At 39.2% G+C, this 19555-nt stretch overlaps 1 protein-coding gene across 1 annotated transcript in view; it reads left to right on the forward strand.

Moving 5' to 3' along the window:
- Window positions 1-19555, forward strand: part of TEK (TEK tyrosine kinase, endothelial) — a 39926-nt gene that overhangs the window by 8144 nt on the left and 12227 nt on the right. Inside the window, exons 2-7 of the mRNA XM_010193836.1 lie at window positions 3182-3493; window positions 8729-8839; window positions 13995-14147; window positions 16261-16392; window positions 17578-17718; window positions 18399-18538. Coding sequence (XP_010192138.1) covers window positions 3182-3493; window positions 8729-8839; window positions 13995-14147; window positions 16261-16392; window positions 17578-17718; window positions 18399-18538 — 989 coding nt within the window. The remainder of the gene's footprint in view (window positions 1-3181; window positions 3494-8728; window positions 8840-13994; window positions 14148-16260; window positions 16393-17577; window positions 17719-18398; window positions 18539-19555) is intronic.

The raw sequence follows: 19555 nt of genomic DNA on the forward strand, positions 1-19555 counted from the left end.
CATTCATTTTGCCATCTGGGTTATAGTAGGTGTGCTATTATTTAAACTTAGTGCTTTAGAGGATGCCATTTTCTCTGCACTGGAAGGGCTCAAAGCACTGCACCACAATGAGTGTGTGCCATAAATACTGGGCAATGAATCCTCTCTGCAAGTGCTCTCTCTTCTCAAAATCTGTTCGCACACACAGCAAACTGCCTTCCTGATAAGGTCACTTCTTCAAGGGCCAGGGCAAGAGTCAAAGGACTTTTTCAGGGAAGCACAGAGGACTGTCACTGACAGGGAGACAGGACGTTTCCTGCCTGTCTTTGTGGTGCTTTTCTCAGAGAGCTAAATCCTGTTGTCCTTATTTGGTCCTTACATACTCAAAGTCTTCATTAACTTCAAGGTTAGGATCTGCTTAAATTTCACCAGACTAGGTAAATTCCTTTTTAGCAAGGACAGCTGGGTTAGTTTAAGTTGCATTACCAGAAAGAGAAGCTGTAGGAATCCCTAAGTATAAAGCATATATATGCATTTTATTTTTTTTCTGGGTGTTTCTTTGTTTGGGTTTTTTTTGTTGTTTGTTAGGGTTTCTTTCCACAATCTGAGGTCAGCAACTCCCAGTGGAGTGAAAGAAAGGCTTCCTATCACCTCAGAGGACTTAGGCTGACTTTGAAATGCTAGTCCTGCTAGATTCCAAGTTCATCAAGTGAGTTGCCTTCAAGTTAATGTGCCGATAGGGTGCTTTTTTTCCCAACGTACACCTAAAGCACAGTTTTTCTTAGCACAAAACTTTCACTTGGATATATTTTAATTTCTGCTTGCAATATATGCTAGCTGTGACACCTTAGCTGCCAAATCACACTTGGCATATTGTTACATACTTACTCATAGATATTACTCCCTTTTAGACACCGAAGGGCCTTCTAGTGTTTCTCCAGGAAGACATGAAACTCCATCTGTGCTCCATCTGCCTTACACAGGTGCTTGGGTTACTCTACAGTTTCTAATATACCCAAAAAACACCTATATTTAGACAATCAATTGGAACATTATCCACCAGTGGCTAGATTTCAGTTCATCTGGCATAATCACAAGTGTAAACAAACAATACACCTGAGCTATGGTTGCTCTACACCTTGACTGCCTGATTTTTATTACTACAGAGAAGCAGAGAAGTGTGTAAGAAATGCCCTGAATCTGATACTATACTGCGTTGTCATGTCTTGTATAGGGATCAAAGGCAACATGAAAGCTAGTCCTCAAAAACCAGCTTTTTCCTACTATTTTGTGTCAGCGTATTAAAAGGTGGAGATGCAGGCAGGGATAGAAGTGCTATTTTCACTTTTTAATGTGGAAGTCAGAGGAACAGATAAATGCTAGAGAAATGGAACTAGAGCCCTGGACAAGCAGCCATTCTCTGAAAGACTCCAGAAACTTGGGTCCATACCTGTGTATTAAAAAGACAGCTGCAGCTCTGTGTCCAGTGGACCAGAAACACCAAAATATTCCAGTTCTGATCTGCAGCATCCCACCTGACCTCAACAGAGATAACCATGTCAAGCCATACAGTTTAGATCCAGATTTGGTTCCGAGTTTCACAAAAGTTTGCAGAAATTAGGATCTTGCAATTTATGATTTTAAGAATACCTCTACCTGGCATGTCATCATTGCTGATATAAACTGAAGCCCTCTGCTTTCCATGTTGGTGACTGCAGAATTACATCTACCTTCAGCTGACACCTCAGACCCATAGTAAGAGCACAAATGTTACTCACATAAAAGTAAAAATGCTGTGATAAATGCCATATAAAATGAAGGCACAAGTCTGGCCACATTTCTATCACATACTTCTTTATCTTTGTTCAAAGGATTTATTTTTGTAACATGCAGCAGGATTAACTGACTTTGCTGACCCGCACCTTTGTGCAACATTTACTTCAGTGGCTGCTGCATCCTTTCTAGAAGGTTTCGTTTCTCCATTATTCAACTGCAATTATCTGGGCTGGCACATTACAGGGTGGTGACTGCACCTGTCTGGGTGTGGTGAGTGTCACCGTGCTGTCAAGATACCTCAGTCCCCAGAGAGGTCGCTGGCACTGAAAGCAGTGGAAGACCTCCTCCCTTGGCCCCAATACTGCAGAGACGCACGCAAGGACTGCAGGCAGCACCGAGACATTTTGACCTCCCTTATCTAAGACGATACCCCTTCCTTCCACTCAGAGAAACATTTGGAAGCTGAGTGGCCCTAAATGTTGGGACTCTGTCTAAATACAAAATACACTCATATCCAAAGCAGGAAAATGGATGTGATGAATAAAAGAAATTGATTATTCTTCCTGCTTCAGCTCGAAAAAATGTTACTGTTTCCCTTCTCCTTACCCTGAATTTCAAAAGTAAAGAGAAACGCCTGTTATTTGCAAATTCTTGATTATAGAAGAGCTGTATTTCCCTCCCGTTATGCACATTTGAACAACTAAATCTGCAGCACTCTGCCAGAAACTGTTTTAAATAGGCTTATATCTATAATTTTTTAACCTAACCTCATAAAAAATGGCTTTACTAGTGCTGCCAACTTACTCTTTGTTTTTGAGAAATTTTCTTTGTGCCATAGTTCTTGCCTGATAGGGCTTTGAATGGTTAACATATGAATGAAAGAATTAATCCAAATTCATAAAACAGCTGAAAAAAAAGACTCCAGGTGTTCAAAGTACTACCAGTTCCTATAACTGAATGACATATCTGCTTTACATCAATTCATGTACGTATTAAACCAGTCTAAAGGTTATGAAAGAAACACTGCTAAACTGACAGCCTTGTGATCTACTGACCCTGTTACTAGCAAAGCACCATACTTGAGGCATTTATATACATGTCTATCCATCCAAGGATCTATCTGCTTCTGCAACCCAGTTTTTCTTGGGCTTCTGCTATAGCTCTTACAAGAAATTCCACAAGTTCACGAGGTTTATTTCCTCTTCTGAGAAGAAAAAGCTCCATGTGTTCATGACACAAAAAGTAAATGCTAAAGATAGTGCAGCAGAATAGTTAATCTACAGTCTTCCTATTTTGCACAAAAGCTGTGCAAGACACCAGCCATAGAAACCCTGAGTACTGGAAGAAACAGCTTATCCAGTGATTCGATTTGCCACATACTCAAACTCTGCAGTATCACTTTTTCACTTGCTGCTTTTTCCCTTAGGTAAAGTGGAAGCAACACTGGACCTCATACTGATCAACTCATTCCCTCTGGTGGGCAACTCTGAGACGTCACTTACTTGTATCACTTCCAAATGGCGTTCCCGCGAGTCTATCACAATAGATCGGGACCAGGAGGATGTGACAAACCAGCACCGGGAGCCACTGGAAGTTAGTGAAGATTCAAAGAGAGCAACAGCCAAAACAGTGGTGTGGAAGAGGGAACAGGCCAGTGAAACTATTGGTGCATATTACTGTGAAGGGAAACTCAAGGATGAGGTGACGAGGATACATACCATGAAGATGCCGCTGGGAGGTATGGGTCAGATCCGAATTTTGCATGTCACTGCTTGCAGACTGGCAGTTATTCCCGGTCGACACACATGGGCACAAATGTGACTCCAGAGCAGGCAGGGCAGTCTCAAGTCAACAAAAATAGTCTTGGCTCAGGCCCATGGTTTTTTTCTGAAGTACAGAGACAACTGGTTCATAGTAGCTGCTAGTCATTTCTTTGTGGAAGTTAGTCAGACATCTGCAGGTTTTCTGCCTGTACCTGGCTACTGTCAGGAGCAGAAATTCAGGTAGCAAATAGGTAAGTACTGTCCCCATTGACCTCGTGCAATAAAACATATGGTAACCCCTGCACTGGGTTTTTCACATCCCAGACCCTTAATGTCTAAACATGTTTCCATCCAAAAGTCTTAAGAGGTCGAGATGTAGATAGCTAAACATTTTTTTTTCTTAATAAATGGGCAATCTGAGCCTAGAAGATGACTGCCTTGCCTAAGATTCAGTAAAACCACCGATCAACAACATCGGATCTGCACAGTCTGTGTCAGTATGAAAAAAAAATCCAGCTCAGCACTGGAGAGAAACTCCAGAGAAGTTTCCCAGATCTAACAAGGTAATTCACAAAAATCCACTAAGGATTTCACTACTCACTTAAGTTTAGGTTTTAAGGCTATGCAAGCTAGAAGCAGCAAATACGGCAGGGAAATGGTGGGATGAGAACATGGGATTTCCAAGGTCCAGCACTCTAGTCATTAAACTACATTTCCTTATGTGTAAAATTTCACTTGTCTCTGGACCTTATTAGACATCTGGGACAAGTTACAAAGCAGAGATCACCATAAAGTACCAAAATTTTAGCCAACTTCCTGCAGCAAATCAAGTTTTCAAAGCTTCAGCTGATTTTTAGTAGACTTCACTATATTCTAATGTTTTGTGCCATGGCAGATGGTATGTGAGGAGACTTTGCACTTTTGATCTTTGTTTATAAGAGCAACCATAATTTTTGGTATCTCCTGAAATTATATATCAAATTTAGAAAGATTTTTTTCATTTATCCAAGCTACAGCTAGTGTCTATTTCTTTTACTACAGGAACATTAGAAGCAAGGTGGGTAGGACAAGTGCATTTTTCTTTGGCTTTTGTTTTTCTCTGACCAAATGTGGTCTTTGAAGGGTTGGACTTGTCACCAAGAAAGCTCTGCAGACGCAGGCTGACAACTCCATTGTTTCAAAGAAGGCTGCAATGAGGAGATTAAGATAGCAGTCCATGGAAAGTCAATGTGGCCCTGCCTGTGGCAGAATGCCAGTGAGCAGAACACATCTCTGTCGTGTAGAACAACCACCATGAGTGGAAGAATGTCTTCCAAACCAATCATTTTTTTGCATTTGGTATCTGTGGACCTAGAATCAGGGAATTTAAAGTGATCAAAGTTTGAGAGCTTCTGTTGCTCTTACAAGACACAATAGAACGTTCACACCAGCAGGAGTTAGGTTTCATTAATTATTTCTGGGTTTGAGTCCATCTCTCAGACTTTTTCTGAAAGGAAAAAAAAAAAGCTTTCACTGACAAAATTTGAGCCAGTAACTGTTGGTGAGCACATATAATATAATCAGGCTGGATGGGTGAGAAAGAGGCGTGACAGAAATTCTCAAAGCTACTGAAGTGCAGACAGAGGAAGAAGAGGTCAGTGAAGGACTGTGAGGCTTGGCAAAGCATCTGTAGTTGGAAAACAGGCCTTTTCCCCCTTTACTGTTATTGTCTGAATAATTTTTAAAGGCAGAGTGTATTTTTCAAAACCAAAAATTGAGCAAGAGTGGAAACATAGTTTCCCATTGAGGACACAAAAGGCATGGGAAGGAGCAGCACTTCTGAAAATCCAGTCACTGTTTTGCAGCGTCAGGACAAGAAGCTGCTGAAACACTCACTAAGCATTAACCATTTGGGTAACCCCACTGACTTTAGTGGGAATTGTCATCTGCCTGATTATATACCTATTATCATATATGCAGATATAGTGAAGATTTTTGCTGTATAAGATAGAAAAATGATCCCGTTATCGTTCCGTTTTCCTCTACATGTGTGCCATTATGAAAGTAACAAGCCCTTTCTCCTGAATACTTTATATTTTAGCATTATGTTTACACATATAATATCAGGCGTACAATGAGAGGGAACAGATTATGCTTTATATATGTATGGAGACTAATGTTATATACAGCACACATACCTAGAACAGAACACGATATAGCCTGTTCTGCATCTAGTCAAACGTAATTCATGCACTTTCTCTACATAATGTGTATTTTCATATATACAAATGAGTTTCCCCCACAGAAACTCTCTAAAGGGACAATAATGGAAATGCTGACAACTGAGCATTGTGGCACTTGCCCTGCAACTCAGTTTATTACGTCTCTATAAGGAATTGGCACACTTGAGATGTGAAATCATGAAATAGAAGTCACAATCTAAAAATCAGTTGGAACCATGCCCACCAGGGAGTTTGCATTCCTTTCCATTGCAATAATACTCTGAAGAAAAACTCTTGTGGTTAAGCTAAACAACACATAAAGAAAAGAAAATGGGCATATAAAAGTCTAATGTCTTGTTAAAAAAGTTCACAATGCCTCACTACGTTTGGTCCAAAAAACACTGCAACTAAAATAGTTAGCATCATTTGTGACTAGCAATTCATTTTTAAGAAAGCTGTTGAATTTTATTTACTTAAATAGAACATAATTTTTATCATGCATTTTTTATTCATAAATAACTTTTATTCATAAATAACTCAAGAGCTGACAGTAAGTTGGGACTGCTTTCATTTGCCTGTTTCTACTGAGATTTTATTTCATTATTCTATATTAGAAATCTTTGTTTCTCTACGTTCAGATATCAGTGCCTAGGTAACATGGCAAATGCTCAGCACATTCCCATACATGTCCTTAGTATGCAGGAAGAGTCCTGCTGAAAAAAAGATAGCACAAAGGAAATAAAACACGTGCAGAGGCTCACAGCACAAACACTAGAACACATAAGTGATGGAAATTCCATTCTGCAAAGAATTGTGAGTTTTCAGTAGCTGCTCTGTTTCCAGTCAGAAATAAAACATTAAAGTGTGAAAACTCTCAAGGAATTAAAATTCTGGGAGAGAGGTTAGCTTGGACTGGTAGATATGTCTTCATTTTTACTCAGATTTTATTTATTTAATATTTATTTAATTTTACTTATTTATTTAATTTTACATCACATAACATAACACCAACATTTTGATTTTTAATTAAAATGCCATTCTGAAATTGAAGTATTACAAGGTTCTTTCCTCAAATTTTGCAAGAATACTACTCTTTTTTCCCCTCAAATTTTACAGAATGATTTTGTAGCAGTATTAACACAGTTTCAGCCTCATACAAACTTTGATGTAGCACCCACCTGCTTGGTTTTTACAGCTCTGTTCAATATATAATATAACAGAAATTTAGTTCATTTTTTTTCTCTGTTTTGTGATCCTTGCTCTATATATTTCTTTGCCACCAAATTTCAGCCAAAGACTCCAGATCTGTTTTCTGCAGCCATTGGTATGAACCAAAGTATATTTTATTAGTTTTCTAAAAATTAACTGCACAAACGAGGCATGACTATAGAGAAATACTAATTTTTTATGAATAAGTTGTCTACCAGTTCGTACTAACTTGTGCATGTATTCCTTAAACAAATTATTCCCTGTGAAATAAACGTGACTTTAATAGAAATGGAACCTGTGCAAATGCAGAGCTGACTGGGAGCATGAATGGCTCTTCAAGGACTTCTTGTAGCTGAGGCTCAGCTGGGTCTCTCTGTCAGAAAGGTCCCACTCATTTTGCTGGGGACAGAGGTGGCAGCCAAACTGGGGTCCCAGTAGCTGAACAGAAACAAGGCGCAGGACAGACTTTTCCAAGAGGAACTTGCACAGGAGGAACTCTAAGGCTAAATGGCCTCAAAAAAAAGAAAGAGAAAAGCGGCTGGTGAAAATAAATACCACACTCCCCTGGGTGCTCTAAAAGGGAAAGTAGAAAGGTGTAATGTTCTCACTCAGATAAAGAGCCGAATAGCTTGGAAGTTAACCCTTCCTAAATTTAGAACAGTTTCTGTAATTTTTTTTTGCCATAGGACATATCAATAGCAGTATGGCATAAAAATTCAGAGCTACAAATGGTCAGAAAACTAACTTGTCCTCACAAAACCTGATAGCTTTCCCTTGAAATTTTCCAACCAAATGAAATGAAGCATCTTTAGCTTCTAACTTGTTTGAAAGTAATGTTGCAATTAAAATTATTGATTCATTAGTTTCAGGAAGTAGTATTTCTTGAGATTTTTCTGTCCCTTCCCCAATTATCTTATCTTTTTTCCCACTAATAATGATAAGGAAAAGGCAAAAATGTTGTGAAAATCCCTCTATCTAATGTATTTCTTTTTATTCCCCTAAAATAAAGAGCTACAAACAAATGTTTAACAGTATTTTTCTGCTTAAGCAGGAAAATGAATTTCAATTTCCCAATTGGAAAACTGAAAAATATCACCAATCTAGACAGTCCTTCCCATAGAATTTTTCTTTAGATTAAGCCACATTTTCAGAGGATAATATTTTGGTAAAAGTACAACTGGTTGTGAAAATGTTTTTTTTCTTTAGTTATTAGTGGAAGCCAGCACTCTCAGTATTTATAGAGACAGTGGTGAGCTATCACAAGCACAGACCTACTCTGTCTCACTGCATCTCCCCCAGACCCTGCATGACTGTGGTCTCCTGAACTATCTTGGCTGTTCTGCACTATATAGCTTAAACAGAAAAGCACTGAGTCACTCAGGTACTTGTTTACCAATGACAGCTTGTTTCCTACAACATGTTTTCCAGTACTCCATCCAGTCTGGTTCAAAAATGCCTCAAAGGATGAAGAAACTTGGGAAAGTGTTTTATGGCCAGTTGGAACTCTTAGTCTCTCAGTTTCCACTTACTCAGCCAAAATCCAATTATTTTAATGATTTCATGTCCCAGATTCTAGTGGCAGTCTGTTCTTTCAGGGCATATGTAAGTCCTCTATCTTTGCCAAAACACAGATTTGAGGTTGCTGGTGATAGAGAGTCAGTGTGTGCTCTGAAGAAACATAAAAGTCAAAATATGAATCAGGGTCATGCTGTAAACCATTACCAGCTTTCAGCCCAGAGACTAGACAAAGGCAATAACTGCTGCTATTTATCCCATACTTCTGCCTTCTTCTGTTTTCAGCCTCATTCCACCCAGTGGCATTAACTGTAACAGCAAATAAGGGAGAGCACGTGAATATTTCCTTCATCAGAATGGCAGCAAAAGAGGAAGATGCAGTGATCTACAAAAATGGTAATTAACCGTTCTCTCTTGTCTTTTCTCTTCCTGCTGTCATTGGCTTAGCCAAGTGCCACATAACTGTTTTAAAGTCATTCCTGATGATGCCCATGCTGTGCAACTGGAGCAGATATAATTCCTCATGCATTTAATGTTTCCTAAAGGAGTCATTTGCCACATTCAATATATTGAGCTAACCTATTTCTCTTCCACTAGTATGCCAAATCCTATGTTTGTGCCTTTGTTTTGTTTCTCATTTTCCTGTTTGATTTCCTTCTATATGCCTTCATATATTTGCCTAATTTTAGCCTTTTTTTTATTGTGCCACTGTGAAGGCCTTGTTACTGCAACTTCCTTTGCATTTCCACTGCTTTTCAACTGCATATCTTTCCTTCTTTAAATGGCTTTTATAGGTCACTTAGTTTCTGTCATATTCTTCAGGCTATGAGATTAAGCACTAGTAATCTGCTATTAGAAAGGCAAAACTGTCAACAAAATCAAATCCTAATTTCATTCAGCTACAATATCAATCAGGTTGTAAAATTCATGACACCAACTTTTCTGTCTAACATGGCACCTAAATAACATGTAAGTCACTGTTCAGCTGTCTATTGCCACTGCTTGACACTTGGAAATGTATGCAGTTTTCTATCTAACACTTGTAGAAATGTAGTAAAATATAGATCACTAAAACTCACAGTGTCTTCATACTTAATCAGAATGTTAGCACCCAACAAATTTTATTTGTGAAAAGCACACATAATGTACAGTTCTGTCTTTGTCTACCGGTAATCCATTGGGTTGGGCAAAAGGTAATTGGGTTTTTTGTAATAGATGGACATACATGTCTTGAAATGTAACTAACTTAATTTTAAACTGCAAATTCATTATGTAACTTGACAAGTGACAGTTCAAGCTTGTTTTAGAAAAATAAAGGGTGTGATTTCTTTAAAAATTATTTATTTGGCATTGATTTCCAAATGGAAATTCGAAAAGAACATTTTCATCATATTTTGCTGTATTACTTCCAAAAAGGGAAAAATGATGTGCAAGTTCATAAAATGTTATGTGAAGTGTATGGTGAAGATGCCTTAAAACTATGGTGGTGTCAGAACTGGTTTGCTAAATCTAGTTCTGGAGATTTTGATCTTAAAGATGCATCCCACATCTTTGAAAGCCAATTGAAGTTGATAGCAACAAAATAAAGGCATTGTTCAAATCCAGTTGGTGTTTAATGACATGAAACATTGCTGATAACCTTAACATATCAAAATTGAGCATTGGAAACAAGTTAAAACAACTTGGATATGTTAGGAAGCTCAGTATTTGGGTACTACATGAGCTTAAAGAAATTCATCTCACTAAGCACATCGACATCTGCAATTCTCTCTTGAAACATGAAGAAAATTATCCAGTTTTGGAATGCATGATAACAGGGGATGACAAATGGATTGTCTATAGCAACACCAAACCAAAAAGATTGTGGAGCAAGTGTGCTTAACCAGCTCAAAGCACTCCAAAAGCAGACATTCACCAAAGGAAGGTTCTGCTGTCAGTCTGGTGGGATTTCAAAGGTATTGTGTATTTTGCATTGCTTCCAAGAAACCAAATCATTAATTCGGACATGTACTGTTGTCAACTGGAGAAATCAAATGATGCCATCAGACAGAAGCATTCAGAATTGGTCCATCACAAAGGTGTTGTGTTTCACCATGGTAATGCTAGACCACTCGTCAAAACTTGTTGAATCTTGGATGGGATGTGTTACCACATCCACTATATTTGTCACACCTGGCACCATCAGACCACCATTTGTTTCATTCTTTACAAACCACCTTGAATGGTAAAACCTTCACTGCTAATGAGGATATCAAATCATTCTTGGAACATTCTTCTTTTGCCAAAAAAGAGAAGAACTTTTTGGAGCATGGAATCATGAAGTTGCCTGAAAGATGGTAAAAGGTAATTGAACAAAATGGACACTATATTGTTTAATACAGTTTTTGTTTCCCATGAAAAATTTGCCCTTCACTTACCCAGAAAAAAATGCCACTACTTTTTGGCCAAACCAAAAGTTGGTGGGATTTCAAAGGTATTGTGTATTTTGCATTGCTTCCAAGAAACCAAATCATTAATTCGGACATGTACTGTTGTCAACTGGAGAAATCAAATGATGCCATCAGACAGAAGCATTCAGAATTGGTCCATCACAAAGGTGTTGTGTTTCACCATGGTAATGCTAGACCACTCGTCAAAACTTGTTGAATCTTGGATGGGATGTGTTACCACATCCACTATATTTGTCACACCTGGCACCATCAGACCACCATTTGTTTCATTCTTTACAAACCACCTTGAATGGTAAAACCTTCACTGCTAATGAGGATATCAAATCATTCTTGGAACATTCTTCTTTTGCCAAAAAAGAGAAGAACTTTTTGGAGCATGGAATCATGAAGTTGCCTGAAAGATGGTAAAAGGTAATTGAACAAAATGGACACTATATTGTTTAATACAGTTTTTGTTTCCCATGAAAAATTTGCCCTTCACTTACCCAGAAAAAAATGCCACTACTTTTTGGCCAAACCAAAAGTTTACAGTGAGCTGCCAAGAAACAAAGAGTAAATAGAGCAGGACAAGGTAAGGAAATGGCAGCACACCGCATGCAGTGGGTCAGACTCAACACCAGTTGCCGAATACTTGGAGCACTTCTCCACAAGCTGGAAGAGAAAAATAACCAAGAGCTGTCTTTTAAAAAATGCAATATGTAAAGCAGAGTTTCTTAAAGACCTGTTTCTTCATCCTTCAGACCTTCAGCTATGGCAGTGCACAGTGAAGAAAATTTGCCATCACTTGTCCTTTCAGGCTCCCCGGGGACATTCTGCGATCTCCTGTCAGCATTTTCTCATACAATAGCCAGCTGGTATGTTGGAGCAGGAGTGCTTACATCATGATGCTGCCTTAGCTGGGATTCTAACTGGAAATTTGGCAAAAAGCCTCAAATTAACCATGGCCCTGGACAGTAGGTCAAGTTCTCCACCTGAAACTGCAGCTGAAATACCACCCCTGAAGATTCCTGATACAGCAGCTGGCAAAGAAGAGAAAATACTTGTCCTGTTAAATTTCACTTTTTCAGTCTTTTATTTTGGTCATTTAATGTACCCCCTTGCAGACCACAAAGGCTGTCTAGAGAATGAAACGGCTCTGCTAAACAAGATTGTTTTAAGACAATGACATAACACGCGCAATCTTGAAAAACAAGTCACAGAAACTGAACCTTGCTAATGCACTGTAAGCATAAGGCTTTCTTAACACTTTGCTGCTAAGTTTGTTTTGCAGCTTGTAACTTAAAACGTATGCAAACTATCTCCTCAGTTTCAGAACGAACCATTTTCATTCTGTGCTCTTTTTCTTTGGCCCTGTTTTCTTGAAGAACTGTTATGTGTTGTTATAGACTAAACTGACCCAAGATCTTTTTGCTGGTTTGATTATGATCCTCAGCAAAGTTTTACATTTGTAGGCTTCCTGAAATCTGACTACCATCAAATCGACAGTATGATAGTATGTATGATCACAGACAGTAAGGGTCCAGCTTGATGCTCTTCAGCTTCTAAACTATTTCAGCAAAGTGAAAAAAAGTTTTTTGCATTATCAGTGTAACTGTAGGGTGATGTAGAAAGTAAAGGCATTTGATTTGTGGAAGTATCATCTGGTTAATGGTCATTCAGCATAAAAGACTAAGACAATAAATAGTAAACATGCAAGCTATAAGAAGCAGCAGATGGCAGAGAAAACATCAAATGGCAGAGCTGTCCAGCTTCTGAGGGTCACTGAGGGGACAACACAAAGCCCTGAGCATCTTCAGCCAGAGCTTTGTAGGTGTAAGAAGCAGAGAGCAGGATTATCATGGGTCTCAGTGGGAAAGAGCAAACTTACTATGGCATGGTTGAGGGGGACTGTAAGCATGAGTCAAATAATGGCATATTCAGAGAAAGTGTTAAAGAGGAGAAAGGGTGGGCTCAAAGTCAATGGGAAAGGAAAGAACATGGGAAAATGGGATGGGAGGTAGGCAAAAGGTGCCTGGCCAAGCTCTGCACTACAGTTGGTCTAATCCAGTTACAGCAGGGACCCATTTGTGTGTGCATGTGTGTATGTGTGCACATGTATGCGTATAGCAAAATTTAAGCCAGGCTAACTAGGAAGTAGGATAAGAGTTCTAAGAGCCAGCTATTAGAGAGACTGTAGGCCAGCTAAGACCCATTTTGGGGTGTATGAGTGTATGCAATCTGCTAGAAAGCCTGACTAGCTGGCAAATGAGAACAGAATCGGGCTGTCTGGGATGGCATACGGGAGTCCTGTGTGTTCATGCAGTACCTGTAAAGGCACAGTTCTGCTGTGTGGGTCTGTTGGTGGGTGGCTGGCTCTGTCAGTGCAGTGTGTGTGAGCATGTGCGTCTTGGTAGGAGCTGGCTCGGCCTGGCGTTGGCCAACTGCTGCAGCCTTGCTATAACAGACTGGAGTGAAGGACTCTCAGAGGTGCTGAAGTCCATTAGTCAATGTTCAAATGTTGTTACTTTGTGATTCAGAAGGACAGGAGAAGACCAAATGCTATTGCCTTACTTAGCAAGCATGTATGACCAACTACAGGAAACCTAGAATAACACAGATAAGCTCCCTTGGTGAAAAAAATAGGAGAGACAGAAACGTGTTAAGTCTAGGAAGAGAAGATAAAGCTGTACTGTGTTCTTCCTGCTTTGGTATCCCAAGTTTGTGCTACTCAGATTAAATAGGACCTGGCTGGCATTTGCTATTTGACCCCTTCCAGCCACACTAGACTCCTTGCAGATGGTCACCCCTCACTTTAGTGAATGCCAAGAAACAGAATGAACACTTTTAACCACTAGACTCTTAGCAACATTCCTGTAAAGCAAGGCTGAACTCAATGGTGTGTGTTCCATTCATCTACTAAATCTCCTCAAGATCTAGCTTCCTTTTTACTTGCAACTCTCCAATTGCCAAAAACTAGTATAGCTAAAGACCTGTCAGAAAATTCATAATAAACAGATTATGCTGCTCAACTCACCCCAGGTGTCCTTCCTCATTAACCGATGCAGTTTGTCTGCAGATGGTGAATGGCTTCTGTCTGCTGTATACATGTGCTCCTTCCCCAGGTTCCTTCATCCACTCCGTGCCCAGGCATGAAGTGCCGGGGGAGCTGGAAGTCTCCTATCCTCAAGTTCAACCACAGGATGCAGGGGTTTACTCTGCCAGATACATAGGAGGAAACCTCTTTACTTCTGCTTACACAAGGCTCATTGTAAGACGTAAGTTCTGTTAATGTGTGCTGATGATCAATTGTTTAAAGTCATAAAGAATCTGAAGTGAAACTTATACTGTGCCCTAATAAGGGCCAAAATCTTTCTTGGTATAAATTGCCATGATACAATGTTAGAATATTTTTATCCCAAGGGTCTTTGGTACAAGCTGATACTGATATAAGCAGCTGAGAGAGAAAAAGGTTCAGATTTAGGTTTGATTAATCTTAGCTATTGTCCAAACAATAGCTCTCTTCTCAGCATCTCAGCTTTTCAAACACCAAATAAGCATGAACAAAGAAGGTGTCACTGGGTCGCCCATGAATATGAGATGTGGGCCTAAGCACAGAACAGGAATTTTCACGTCTCTGTTCTCTATGGTGGGCTATATCCAAACACCATTTATCTTAAGATTTCTCATTTTTAGCATATATTATTGTAATTTCACAAACTACCCCAGCCTTAGCTCCCAAAGTTCACCTGGATGACAGTACCAGTTTACAATTTAGGCAAACATTTTCCATTAAGCATTCTATTTGTCTTGCTGCTATGTGCATTTTCACCAGATAAAAAGAAAATTATGTTCTAGTAACTTGGATAGAAATATAAAACCAAACTGTAAAAATAAATAGTGGTTCAAATATCTTACATTATGGAGAAAATGTTTCTGATGGTAAAACCTATTTTACTTGCTAACATCCATGGGATACTTTCAGGAGCCACAAATGAATCAATACAATGCCCCCAGATTTGGATTTTGAAACTATTGCCACCTTACAAAATAAAAGAGTCCAAGATCTGTTCTCTACTGTAGTGCCAAGCTGCACAGCAGAAGACTTTCCCATAAATTCTGTCCCCTGCCTTGAAATAGGCTTTTGTCTTGCCCATCCTGCCTATTGGGAAAACTCCTGGGCCATGGTCTGGGAGACTGGTAGGGAGCACACTAGCAGTAAAAAGAATGGATGACTACATGCCACTGCTCAAACACATAACTTGAATTAGGATTATAGACACAGACCGACCATTTTTTGCAAACCATTTTTTTTTAAGTATCCCTATGTAAGAATTTAATTCTGGAAGAAGGAGGAGATAGGTACCAAGTGCCATTGAAGATTCATTAAATGCTAGCTGAAATCTGAAAAGGCAGATCCAAGTGTGGGTTTATTAGTTTTAGTGACTCTGCCTCAGGAATTTCCAGTTTATTATGTTCTCAGTCCTAGCTTTACACTAGACAAAGTCATGAAGTTCAGTTTATGTGATGTAAGAAACATTATTATAAATAAAATACAGAAAATTATTGAGCCCTTTCAGCTTGCACTGATTTCAAAAGCAGCTCAGAGAATTTTGCTTCTGGTAGGGATAGATTAAGCATCTGCATGACGAAGTCATATATTCTTGTTTAGAGCTTGAGCTCTGCTTTTGTGAAATCAGCATCAAAACTCTCACTGGCAGGATTAATGGTAGTAGTAATTTTTAAATTATGAAGTGGGAAGAAAATCATGACAGGCATTAAACCAAGTGATTGCTCTTAGTTCATTTATTTCAGAAACAGGTCACCAGTTGATTGATCCTTCTTATAAAGATGCAGCAAAGACAATAAAATACAACAGATGTGAGAGTCAACTACTGAACTTTCAAGAAAAATATTGTTACAGAAAAAAATAATGAATTGCAAAATGCTGGTACAGTATTTGCATAACACCAGTGATGTCAAGCTTGGTCCTGCTGGCTTACTAGCAGTACAGCCAGCTCCAGGTGAAGCCTGGACCTTTCGTAAATCTCAGATCCCTGCTACAAGAATAAAAATCCTAACTATTACAGCTTTGTCAACTTCTAAATTTACTCTTCCAAACTAAAAAAAATCTACCTCTAGTTTCAAAAATGACAGTTTTTTTCAGTTCCTTCATCAAAGCTGTTACATAGCATTACTACAGAAATAAAGACACTTTCACAATGAAAAAAGTGATTCCTTACATTGAGTTAGTTGGGTGGGATTCTGGGGGTTCAACATGGATCATACTTTTATGTATTTACTGTTTGTTTTAATTAAAAAGAATTTTACTACTTGATTGGTTACTGAATAAGAAGAAAACAAATATGTCATTATATTTTTGCATAAAAGGATGTGAAGCTCAGAAATGGGGCCCTTCATGTAGGTCCCACTGCCCTTCCTGCACAAACAATGGCATTTGTCATGAAGACACTGGGGAATGCATCTGTCCTCCAGGTTTTATGGGAAAAACATGTGAGAAAGGTAAGCAAATATTATTTTCACAGATTGCTTATTAATTTGTTGTCAAAAGCAGAAATTGGCAGATCATTGAGGGAAGCATCAAATGGAATAGCCTTGTTTTACTCTTTATAGCTAGAACATTTACTGCCACTGCTGGAGACAGGACAACGTAGAGTGAGATGAACCCTGAAATATTCAGGCTCTTCTTGTGGATATGATTTAACATCATTCTCTCTTCTCCTAGTAGAGATTATATTGCCAGGGGAGATGAATGTTTCCAACTCCTCTTGGTCAATATGCACTTGGGCAGTGTGCAGGACAATTTTGTCTAGGCTCCTTCTCCCACAAGAGGCTGGATCAGATGATCCTTCGAGGTCCCTTCCAACCTGGGCTGTTCTACAATTACCATGAAATCCAGCATGCTCAGAGCTACTGACTGACCGATAAATGCACAACAGGCTATGAGATCTTAAGGTTACACGAGCACTGGAAAAATAAGCCCTGTGTAGACATTCCCTGGCTACTTCCGAACAAGCTGCTAACATGCTCACAGAGTGATTTTTCTCTGCAGGGGCATATCAACAGTGTGTGCCTGTTTGTGCATATCTGTGTCTGTGACAATTAGGTTGGATTCTGGAATAATTACAGCAGGCATTTATTTGCTCTGATCTCACCCAGCAACTTTTGGGTCGAATGCTAAATATGTATCCTAATATTCTGACTGAACTGCAGTGCTGCAAACAATATGGCTAACCTATTGGAATAGTTGACATCTGGACCACTCTAATACAGTGCTGGTAATACCAGAAAAGCGAAACCTAGAGCTTGGCACTTGGTCATATACACTGACCTCTAAGAAGACACTGCTTTTTGTGGCCCTGTTTGTCCATTTCATATTAAAAAGGCTTATAATGAGGGTTTATTGCTGAAGATCTGTCCCCACATAGCCAAAGCAATAGGTGTTTTGCTGATGGGTCCTCACACGGGAGAAAGTTATGTTTGTTTCTGCTGTCTGAACCTCACTATCAGTGTAGTCGTGGCTTAAGTTGTTATGGATGTCTGTATATCTGGCATATGAATGGTAAAAATGCTAGTTTTTAATTTTAACTCACCTTTTCTTTTGTCTAAAGCTACATTATTACAAGCATTATCTCTTTTGTGGACTTAATGCTGTTGGGCTATTCTTTCCCTTCCTCTCTTCATCAGCTTGTGGAGCCAATACTTTTGGAAAAACATGTGAAGAGAGCTGCAAGGAAAACTATGGCTGCAGAAACTATATGTTCTGTCTACCAGATCCATATGGTTGCTCTTGTGCCACTGGATGGATGGGACTGGAATGTGATAAAGGTATAGTAAAAAATATGAGGAATGGTGAAGAATCCTTAGTGTGCTTAGAGGAGAGGAAAACACAGAATTTTTTGCATCCTGTAAAAGAGATGATAATAATATTTAGTCATCTCAGAGGACCATGTTAGATTCTCAGATGAACATAGTAAAGTTGAAAACTATTCAAACTATTCTGCAAAATTAACTGTTGTTCCACTGAGACAAAGAATCTTCCAAAACCTGCTGTATTTCTACAAGTCAAGCCGAGCAATTCTGTGCGAAGCATGTACCCATTGCTGAGCAACACTGAGCATAATCAGCCTTGTTCCTTTCAATTAGACTGCAGTCTCTTTGGGACACAAAACACAACTTTCTCTATGAATATGTGCCACCTTGTTCAAATCTGATGAAGGTTTTGAAGACTACCACAGCACAAGTGAAAAAACAGTGGAGATGTAAGAAGCCTCCACATTGGCACCTAGTCTACAAATGACAGGCAGGGATACAAATGTGCTCTACTTTTTTGATGTTAGTGTATTCCCATGATGCTTTGTGGATTATTTAGTGCTAATACATATAGTTTCAAACTAATGCCAAGGAAGGGAACTAGATGCTACTGGAGAATTGACCCATGAGATTGAAAACTAATGGAAGACATTTTCTAGTACTTCTACACTCACTGGAATCATGTGTGCTTGCAGAATGCAAACCTGGTTTTTATGGGTCGGACTGCAAACTCAAATGTAACTGTCACAATCGAGGGACATGTGACAGATTTAAGGGCTGCATCTGCTCCCTTGGATGGCATGGTCTTCAATGTGAAAAAGAAGGTAAAGCAAGGTAACATGGTAGTAAATGGCTTTTTCCAGTGTAACTGAAACAGATCTTCATGCTGGTACATCATATCCACTCCAGGCTGGTATCCTTGCTCTGTCAATTACATGCCAGGGACCCAGACACTTCTGTACATCTTTACTGCAATGCAGTGTTTTTAAGACTCTGCCCCAAGTGATACATTTAGCAGGCTGATATGCTACCATGTCATCTTATTTGCTTTCATTAGAAGTAGATTTGCAAACTATAATCCACAGGATTTGACACTGACCTTAGTATCAATTACTGACAGAAGCTGCATATCCTGTCTGCATGATCAGCTTTTGGATAGGCTTGTGGCTACTTTACAATTACCTGTCTCTTATTCGTCTGCATACACTCCTGTGATGTGTCTCATTATCTGAAATTGATGACTGGGACACCAATACAACCCCAGAGTTCAAAACAGCTCTGTCTCTCTGAGAGAGAGTTAGACTTGCAAAGTGAACATATGTCACTCAGAATAATTTTGGATACAGGCAAGGTTTGCACACAGTATTTTATAAGATGCACTCACCATCTATTATTTCTGCTTGACGAATAAAGTGACAAACCCACTGTTAGCTTGTGAAAGCCTTCAAGTGCAAAAATGGAAAAATAAGATGATCCAACCAGCCAACCTATACTGTTGTGATCTCACCGTAGATAGATACTGTACATTCAGTATAAAATATCAGCATGATTTTGCCATGGCTAGACTGTCTGTGCTTAGAATGTCAGTAAAAAGGGGAGAGGAGTGGAGGGGAAGGGAGAAGAAAGAAGTGTGAACAACACAGCTTGTTTGTTCTCACAAGATATATACACTGATGTGACAGTGCTGACTTTGGTAAGTGTCATCCTTCTGTATGCCCACATGAGTGACAGGAGAACCAGACAGCTGGGCTGTCTATGCTCATCGTACACCAACCCTGCTTTGGTGCTGCCTTTTAGAAGTTCAGTTTGAAGGCTGACATTAAAATACTATACATCTTCTGTAGGTTCAGCA

Source organism: Mesitornis unicolor, unplaced genomic scaffold (genome assembly GCF_000695765.1).
Source record: "Mesitornis unicolor isolate BGI_N332 unplaced genomic scaffold, ASM69576v1 scaffold7271, whole genome shotgun sequence".
In the NCBI taxonomy this organism is placed as follows: domain Eukaryota; kingdom Metazoa; phylum Chordata; class Aves; order Mesitornithiformes; family Mesitornithidae; genus Mesitornis; species Mesitornis unicolor.